General features: G+C 38.7%; 2 protein-coding genes across 3 annotated transcripts; one reads left to right on the top strand and one right to left on the bottom strand.

The window, feature by feature from the left end:
* Positions 1-286: 286 nt before the first annotated feature.
* On the bottom strand, positions 287-5,871 carry stk16 (serine/threonine kinase 16). Its single transcript, XM_022768223.1, has 8 exons — positions 5,814-5,871; positions 5,340-5,465; positions 4,809-5,028; positions 4,588-4,721; positions 3,668-3,755; positions 2,628-2,756; positions 2,390-2,511; positions 287-1,885 (listed from the first exon to the last, which is right to left on the bottom strand). The coding sequence occupies exons 2-8, from the start codon at positions 5,423-5,425 to the stop codon at positions 1,747-1,749; spliced, it is 918 nt and encodes a 305-aa protein (XP_022623944.1). The 5' UTR covers positions 5,426-5,465; positions 5,814-5,871; the 3' UTR covers positions 287-1,746.
* Positions 5,872-5,905: 34 nt separating this feature from the next.
* Positions 5,906-8,985, top strand: pcnp (PEST proteolytic signal containing nuclear protein). Of its 2 annotated transcripts, none has more exons than XM_022768222.1 (5): positions 5,906-5,994; positions 6,621-6,847; positions 7,322-7,396; positions 7,490-7,545; positions 7,686-8,985. In XM_022768222.1, the coding sequence occupies exons 1-5, from the start codon at positions 5,949-5,951 to the stop codon at positions 7,795-7,797; spliced, it is 516 nt and encodes a 171-aa protein (XP_022623943.1). In that variant the 5' UTR covers positions 5,906-5,948; the 3' UTR covers positions 7,798-8,985. The 2 variants fall into 2 exon arrangements, with proteins under 2 accessions (XP_022623943.1, XP_022623942.1); XM_022768221.1 differs by having other exon boundaries at positions 5,949-5,994; positions 6,618-6,847.
* Positions 8,986-9,008: the final 23 nt, after the last annotated feature.

The raw sequence follows: 9,008 nt of genomic DNA, 5'->3' as shown, positions 1-9,008 counted from the left end.
GTCAATTACCATTCCAACAATTAACTGCATATGTCAACTATCAAGGACCTTTTTCAGTTCTAATATGGCCCAATATCACTACATTACAGAGTCACAAAAGCATAAATCTTAACTTAAATGCCCAAGGTTTTAGTTGATCTAATAATAGTTTTAAAGGTACCATTTAGGTCTACTAGGAAAGACCATCTGATTCTTTGAGATGTGGGTGAACCCTGAGAGAACAAAAGTGTCAGACAATGTTTACACATGACAGGAAACCCAGAATTAAACACAAGGATAGCTGGAATGGAAAGAACTGTTTAAAAACACAATACAGTGAAAAGTGAAGTAAAAAAGGTTACACTGCAATGCCAAATATGACACCAACTTTGACTTAGTTAATAAAAACATTTGTGAGTTCATTTTCTATTGTTAAGTTGTGTAATACAACACCGACCCCTCCTCTTTGATTTGTTTTCTTTTTGTGTTAGCAGTAAGAACTCATTCACACATTACCAACTGTACAGACAAAAAGATGGTCAATCACCACATCTGTATGTGGAGCAGGGGACTGTGATACTTGAGCACCTCTGTGTGTTCAAATGCAGCATTGCAGGTGAGGAGCACTCTGCCTCTTAACTTTTCCAGTGTGAGTGACGGTGTAGAGAAAAGCTAAAGGCAAAGTTATACGTTGATGATTACAACACACATGCAACTACAAGTTGTTACACACACCAAACTCAGGAACTGAGATAAAAGGTAAAGGGAATTGGACCATATTTCCTCTTAGAAGGTAATGTAATCTTGATATGTACTGACCTCAGGTAGCTTCATCCACCAGAAAGTCTAACAAAGCATGTATGTTATCCCTTTTCTTATAAAAAAAAAAAAAAAAAATCAAAACTACTATTTAAAGACAAAGGAATACACTAGAAATATGCATATTTGCAAAGACTACAGCCAGGAGCCTGTTATCTTAGCTTAGCATAAAGACTGGAAAGAGGGGGAAACAGCTGGCCAGCTGCTGACCAGAGGCAACAAAATCCACCTACTAGCACCTATAAAGCCAACAAATCAAGAAATAATCTTTTTTGTTTAATCCATATAAACACTAATGTGTAAAACAATAACCCTACACATAAGCACCCTCTAGAACTACTGACCACTTGTCTTTTTTACAGTTTGGTTTTTGTACAGCTTAGACAAACATGAGAATTAGAGAGTTTCAGAAGTGCTTGTAGGTGGAATTTGTTACCTTTGGACAGAGCCAGGCTAGCTGTTTACCTCTCATTCCAGTCTGTATGCTAGGCTAAGCTAACAGGCTGCTGCTCCAGCTTCACAATGAATGGACAGACATGAAAGTGTTATCAATCTTCCTATGAAACGCTCGGAGAAGGCGAATGTGTGTATTTTTTACAATGCTGTACTGTCCCTTTAAGATTACAAGGTAAAGCCACTTCATTGTTAGAAGGAACATTTGACCCTTGCCAAAATCCTCTCATTTCAGGGTCAAAATAGATTTAAGGCCTTTCAGATTTGGTAAGTTTATAAGGATTCCAAGAGTCCAGTGTGATATGCAGGCTGGATCGGATCATTCAAACTAAAATCTCACATTGTTGCCAAGCTCCCCAAGCTGAGTGAAAGTCTGTACCTAGGCTTTTACACTGAAGTCAATAAATAAAAGAAATATTTTCAGGTCTAAAATAAGAGGGGTTCATTTATGTGTGCAAAGGTCTCAAGAGCCCAAATCTAGTGCACCGTGCAAGATCAGACCATGTTGGTGTGGGTGTTGGGGCTGCGACTCTGCAGGTCCTGTACCTGGTCAAGAACCCAATTGATGTTTGGTCTCTCCTGGGGATTTGACACCATTATGGAGCTCAGCAGGATCTGCAGGCCCTCTGAGTAACTGGACACAAGACAGACACCAAATTAGGACAAACTAAATTTGATCAGTGTGCAGGTATACAAACCTTAATAAATAACTTTAAAGCTTGAGCACAAACATACGGCAGAAACACAAATCACATTATCATTATTCATTTGAATTGTTTGTTTTACACAAATTAAACAACAGGAAATTGGGTAAATTCATACACAACAAAAATAACCTTAACTAAAAAAAATTAACACAACCTGTGTTTTCACATTACATCTTTGTTCAGTTAAAAATAGAATTAAACTACATTCAGTAGTTTGTACTGCAATTGGCAATTCAGACTCTATTAAACTTAAACTAAAGTTACTTTGGGGCACTAACATTTCTAACATTTTTCTTTTCCTAAAGTTCACAATGTAAGAAATGGCAGAACTTGTTTCTACTACTATCCTAGGCAGTAACCGTAACTGATAAATCAATGGGAAACTTTCTTCAAGTTAAACAGGAAGATATTGTTACAGTCTGAGGACTCACCTGCAAGACTGTGGGATGACCACTGGATTCTGGACAGCGAGGGCAACACTGTCCCCCTTCTGAAATACTAAGTCATATGGTCCCTCCAACATCATCATGCAGTAAAGCACACAGCCAAGTGACTGGAGTAAGGGAAGACCGCGGCCAATGAGAAAAAGTAGTCAGTGAATGATCCAAAGTCACTTAAGAAAACAAGATGCATAATATACACTAAAGAATGAAGAATATAAGGCTTTACCCAGACATCAGTGCGCTCATCTATAATGCAGTGGCTCTCTACACTGAAGAGTTCAGGAGCCCTGTAGGAAATGGTGCACCGCTGGGCAGCCCAGTCCTGTATGGTCATGGCTTCTCTAGTACCTCTAACCTGTAATAAATTCAGTTTTATTAAAATCTTCACAGGGTAGAGATCATTTCAGAGGACATAATGTTCAAAAGATAAGCCTTAAAAAACACAGCCAAACCAGCACAAAAAAACCCAACACACTTTCTGGATATGTAAGTGATGCTCCGCAGGTAAGTTTAGCAACCTGTGACTAATATGTTAATACTTATCCTTTAGCTTGACAAAGTCTGTAATTACTGTAATGATGTCAGTTGTGTTAAGAGATAAACCAAAAACAGCAGATTGCCCAGTGTGAAATACGAGTGTTTTAAGGGGTACATTCAGTGCTACAAGCACTGCAAATCATCACAAAACAACTAGGATGTTATAAGATGTGTTCTGATACATGATTGACAATATCCAGTGGCTGTTCAATCTAATGTACTAATCTGATGTTTTCAATTTGTGGCATTAAAAATGTTACTGTGCCATCTAGAGGTGGAAATCTGGACCTTCTTTCTAAAACAGTGTCAAATAAAGTGAGTATTCACTCATAAACATTATCTGCACAGGGACTTGATGAGTTGCCACTAAATGTTGTGGTATCTGGAGTTGGACATTACCCGATATTGCAGACTACTTGTCTTAGCCTGCTTGCATCACTTTGCTTTAATTTTAGGGCCCCTTTCTTAAATTTCGAGACAAATTGATAATGTTAAAAATTAACTTTTAATTTTGACAGATAAAATAATGGAAGTGATCATGACAACTTGCAACTTGCTCTTATATAGTAAGAGTACAACCTTACAAACAAAACAACATCTTGCTTTGGTTGACTGACCTCAGACTCCAATTAAAACAATTTGGGTTTTGGGCGTTAAATCAATAGTATCAATGCTTATAAAGTGATCAGTAAAATGTTATAAACTCTTTAATAGTCCCTTTGCCCTTACCTCAATCCTGGCACGGTTCATAGAGCCCAGGTCCATCAGAACTGGCCTGTCATCCTCATCCAGAAGCACATTTGTGGGCTTAAGATCTCTGTCAAATCATAGCACATATATGGCATGTGTTCAGATGTCTGTAATTTTGTTAATATAATAAGGAACACATAATAGTTAGCATTTGTCAAAGTGAGTAAATGATAACATGAATGTTAAAAAATGGTCTGGCAAATAGTATCTCATTGACTAGGCTCACATTAAAATTCCTAACCGTGTTGGATTTCTCTGTTAAGTTTAATGTCGTTGGTCATACACAGTAAATGTATCTTACGAGCTGAAAGATCAACCACACTTTGTAGGAAACCTTCATTGGGATATAAAATCGAACACAGTATCCTCAACTAATCCTGAGCAGGTATTCTGTATTAAATGCTGACTGGGAAGGTGCATAATCCACAGTCATTTTTTACCTCAAACCATAAAATGAAACACAGCGAATGTAATTCTGCTGCTGATTATGTTTCCCTTAGTTATTCTTATTTTCCATGTGTTCTCTGATTCACAAACCATTTTTTTTATCTTAAATATGGGAGTTCATCGTATTAAAATTAACATAGTATTTCAAATCAAAGTCATGAGACATATGCTGCAAGTGCTTCTTGCCAACCAGTGATTTAAGCAGTAAGGAACGAAAATTGTTTGGGTGAATCCATGGAAAACGATAATTAATTTCCCAAATGGCTGAGTCCCCATAGATCAGTTTCTGTCATAGTGCAGGGAGTGCAGATTTCCAGAAATCAAGTCATTTCGACTCAAGACAGACACTGGTGCAGAACTACAAACCAGCACAAGAGTTTTTTCCCCTGGTCCAATGCATGTAAATGTTGTGTGTGTGTGTGTGTGAGTGTATGTATGTGGAGAAAGATTACCTGTGTGCATAGCCTTTTTCATGAATAGCCTTAAGTCCAGAGCAGATGCCATGCAGAATTTGCAAAATCTGTTTCTCGGGCATTGAGCTCCCCTTGTCTCTTAGCTTCTCCAGAACAGACCATAGACTGCCTTTCTGTTCACACAAACAGACCAACATATCAGAGTCAGACAATTTCCCTTTAAGATTATTGTTGTCACAATAACTGCTGCAACTACTTACACTAATATAAGGTAGAAGTAACCAGGCTTCACTCTTGCCTCCTCGATCAACAAAGGTGTGTGCAACCAGGCTCAAGATGTTGGGGTGATTAAATATCTGATGCATCTCCACCTCTGTCTGAGCCTCCTGGCGACCTTCACGGTCATGGCACAGGATCCTCTTCAGGGCATAGAAGCGCCCATCCTTTACCCCTTCAACCAGATCAACATAACTGAAACCACTAAAAAGAGGACAGAGCGTGGAGTGGAGCATATTAGTCCAAATTAGGCTCTCTCAGTACTTCACGATTTTCCTAGTCTGCCTGTGGTTCTCAGCCCCAAGGCCTATTTGTTCCTACTGAAGATGTCAGTCTTTAAAAATGAGTCACAAATATACAGTTTTCATTTGGTTCCACAGACAAACTTGTAGAATTAATTCACTATTGATTTTGGTCTTTTTATGGGATTTATTAACTAATTGACCAACTAAAAAATATCACCACATTTAAGTTTAAGTTAAATAGAGTTTTAGATTCACAACACGTCATCTTACCCTTCGTCTAGTTTCTGGACAAAGTAATATTTTTTATTATCGATGGTGATGGAGCCACGGGAGCATATACACAGGGTCTGTCCCATCTTGACTGGTTCATTGTTTAACACAAAGCTTTTAAAGGGCCTGGAAGAAAAGGGGCAAATAGAAGTTACTTGAGAAACAGTCAAAGAAATACATTGACAGATATAATGTTACTTACTAGCTAAAAACATTAATTATTTAAAGCACACTGCGAGATACTGGGCTATTGTAGAAAAACATATGTTAAGACACTTCACAAAGTGACAGATGAACTGTAAGGTTAGCTAACGTTGACGTGAGCATAACAACTTCCAGGCTAAACTGGCCAAAATGCGACATTAACATCGATTTTTAATGCGAGCTAAATTTATAACTAATTACCTGGCGTAATGGGCAGCTAAACATAACATACCAAAAGCATAATCACTGTCGTTGTGGCTCTTGTCTTACCAGTTCGCTCTCTGTTTATCGAGTTAGCCATTAGCCTGCTGTCATACTTCCCCCATGCTCTTCTTCTTATATAAAGTGTGCACGACGCTTCGAGGAGACTAGCGACATCTGCCGACGAGTTCGAGAAGAACAATAATGGCGGATTACGAGCATAAACGCAAGGGTTGCACCGACGACGGAGGTGATATTTGAGCTGTTTTAACGTCTAAAAATGTTAACAAATAAACAGTGTTTGGCATTAGCTTGATCTGTTGCCTACCTATTAAAATTAGCCACAACTAACGTCAAACAGAGGAAACAATCGTAAAACTTCACAAAGCTAACGTAATGTTAACTGTATCCTTGGCTAGCTAATGCTAACGCGAAGCAACTTAACATTGTATTAACATTATCTATGTAGCTATGAAAGTTAGGCTGGCTGTAACCACTGGGCTAAAGTGACTGCTAATGTTAGCCAGGTAATAAAGCAAAGACTTGCTTCCAGCAGACGGGTCTCTTGTTAGCTTTCTAACATGGCGTCAGCCTAGCTAGTGTGCAAGTAGTAGACCAAAGCTAGTTACTGCAGGTTAACAATGTTACTTTTATCTGCTTTCAGACCCTGCGTACAGTTCTCGTAAGTTAACGTAAACCTTGACATTATAGATAGTGTCTGCACTCACAGTCCCCAGGTGGACTTATAAACCAGTAAGTTAAATGGCAAAGTGGAACCTAAGTTACCTTTGGTTCGTTGATGGCTAGGAACTTTTATTATTCTCCAGTTCACAGAAAACAGTTGTTCACCTTGGTGAGTTGTCTTGCCTCAAGCAGGGCCGCAGGAGGAGGGAGGCAGAGTGAAAACTAAGCCTGTCTCTTCTAGCACTGTGGGTGGAGAAGGGACTGCAGTCAAGCGCACATCCCAGCATCTCACACCAGAGGATGAAGATGAATCCTCGACAGACCCACCAGCACCCTGCAAAGTCTCCAAAATAGGCTTTAGCATGAGCAGTCAGATGGGGAAGAAGTCAAACCCCATATCTATCAAACTTGGAGCAACAGTGAGTGTGTAACAATGCTTGTTAACTGCTTTCACAGACTGTGTAAAAGTAACTCTAACTTGTATCATAGACTGTGGTACATCTACACAGAAACGCACCATAACATGAAAGTTAGGGCATGGATATCATGCTACCAGACACTCAAAAGAAGTAATTCACATAGCACACTCCTCAAAGAGGCCCAAAAAGGATGAAGGCCAAAATCCCTAACAGTCACAGATGCATACCGTTTGACTCTTACTGTCAACATGGTGCCAAAACAGTTGAGTTATCCTTGAGTCAGTTGATAGAGCTAATAAATATATCATCAAGTCATGTATCAAGTAAAAATGCCAAATATTTTCTAGTTAAACTTATCAACTTCAAGGATTTTTGGCTTTTGTTTTGCATGTTATGAAGACTGTGAAGAAGTGTGATTCTGGTTGTGTTGTTTTATTTTGTTTCCCTAAATCTTATGTCCCTAACCTGTTTTAGAAACCCAAAGAACCTGTACCATCACTGCCTCCAAAAAAGGCAGGGCTGGCATCTGTTTTCAACGAAGACGATGATGTAAGTGCGCCTGCACATAGTAATTGAATGTTTGTATAAATGTATAAATAACAAATATGCAGAGGTTGACTGTAACTTTCTCTTGACATGCAGAGTGAACCCGAGGAGATGCCCCCAGAAGCAAAGATGAGGATGAAGAACATTGGCAGGTAAATACATACACATACATGATGTACCTAATAATTATTTCCTCAGCTTTTTAATCCTCTCTAATTAATTGCTACATTGCTAGTAATCATCTTACATGTTTCTGTTTGAGTTTGAAGGGATTAATCTCCTATCTTTTCAGGGAGACACCAACATCTGCGGGACCTAATTCCTTCAACAAGGGCAAGCAAGGATTCTCTGATCATCAAAAACTTTGGGAGAGGAAGCTGAAGGCCCAAGCAGACAAACTGTAAATGACTACCAGAGGTTTTGTCACTAATGGATCATTTTGTCTAGGTTAAACAGAGATATCTATGAAGGCTCACATGATTCCTCCCCGTAACCTCAGCTTTGACAACTTCTCATGTTTGCAGACATGCAGTGGAGAATTATGTTAGCCTCTCCATGATACTCTGTCTGAACTCATGTTTACATGTCTAACCACTACCGGCTGATGCTAACTGAGAGGAGAGACACCAGGCCCCTGTGATAAGAGGTGCGGAGTGAAGAGATGGGACAAACAAATTAGCCAGAATATTGCGGAAACTGTATTAAATTTGCTGCAGTTGCTTTTTGCTGGCTAATGAGAAAATCTAGCATCTTAGAGCCTTCATGCCCCTTTTACAACATGCTTGCTCCTATCTGAAGCTGGTTAGGTGTGGTCCTGAGCAAGCTTTTAATTTGACCTAATATTTGTGTAAAAATGTACATAGAAGTGTGATAATGTTTTATTTTTAAATCCACAAGTGGGAGTGTGATTTTGAATGTTATGTTAACGTGTGGAGCAAGCGGGGCATGGACTAGACTTTTATTTAGTTTGTCAACATCAATATACAACCCTGTGTTTTCACCAGCTGTGCCACCTCATAGGCAGCCTTTTCTTTGATTTTTAGGTTTTGTTTTATGTTTGAGCTTTGTGCCAGTAGTTCTGGTTTGGCTGACTCAACACTGATTTCTTTCCGTTTCAATGAATCTGGCAAACTATCTGTGGGAATGTGTCTGTTTTCATTTCTATGTTCACAACTGAAGAACTGAATGTGTTTTTATTTGACAACTGTGAGAAGGTCATGACATAGATACAAGGGTGCTGGTAACGGTCACATCAGATGATATGTGAGTGGTTAAAATATAGGTTAGCAATGACTACGTACATTTATAAACTTTTTTCATTGCCAGTTTAACATCAGAAAGCCCACATTTCATAAATATAGCCCCAATCCTTTTAATTTAGATAAATGTTGTACCTCAGTGACTTTTCCTGTGCCTGAAACTATTTTTGGGAAATCCCCCTGATCAAAAATCTAAACTTTGAACTCCTCTGAGTTACCTCAATGTTGTGCAGAATTTCCTAAATAAATTACATCTATATCCACTGCTATGACCTGTTATATCAAACATAACTCTTGAACACAGTAAAAGAAAATAAAACATTTTGGATCATATATATTGCGTCAAATGTTTATTG

Source organism: Seriola dumerili, unplaced genomic scaffold (genome assembly GCF_002260705.1).
Source record: "Seriola dumerili isolate Sdu_G_001 unplaced genomic scaffold, Sdu_1.0 BDQW01001449.1, whole genome shotgun sequence".
Lineage (NCBI taxonomy): Eukaryota > Metazoa > Chordata > Actinopteri > Carangiformes > Carangidae > Seriola > Seriola dumerili.
Note: the sequence above shows the minus strand (reverse complement) of the source record. Positions and strands in the feature narration are given on the sequence as shown.

What these genes read in the sequence shown, in the direction of transcription:
- stk16 (XM_022768223.1), bottom strand. Translation starts at nt 5,425, where the DNA reads ATGGGACAGACCCTGTGTATATGCTCCCGTGGCTCCATCACCATCGAT. An exon ending in GAAAAAGGCTATGCACACAG is followed by an intron (nt 3,756 to 4,587) that starts GTAATCTTTCTC and finishes ATGATTTGACAG; the next exon opens with AGATCTTAAGCCCACAAATG. An exon ending in ATGAGCGCACTGATGTCTGG is followed by an intron (nt 2,512 to 2,627) that starts GTAAAGCCTTAT and finishes CCCTTACTCCAG; the next exon opens with TCACTTGGCTGTGTGCTTTA.
- pcnp (XM_022768221.1), top strand. Translation starts at nt 5,949, where the DNA reads ATGGCGGATTACGAGCATAAACGCAAGGGTTGCACCGACGACGGAG. An exon ending in GGGTTGCACCGACGACGGAG is followed by an intron (nt 5,995 to 6,617) that starts GTGATATTTGAG and finishes TCTTGCCTCAAG; the next exon opens with CAGGGCCGCAGGAGGAGGGA. An exon ending in TTTTCAACGAAGACGATGAT is followed by an intron (nt 7,397 to 7,489) that starts GTAAGTGCGCCT and finishes CTTGACATGCAG; the next exon opens with AGTGAACCCGAGGAGATGCC.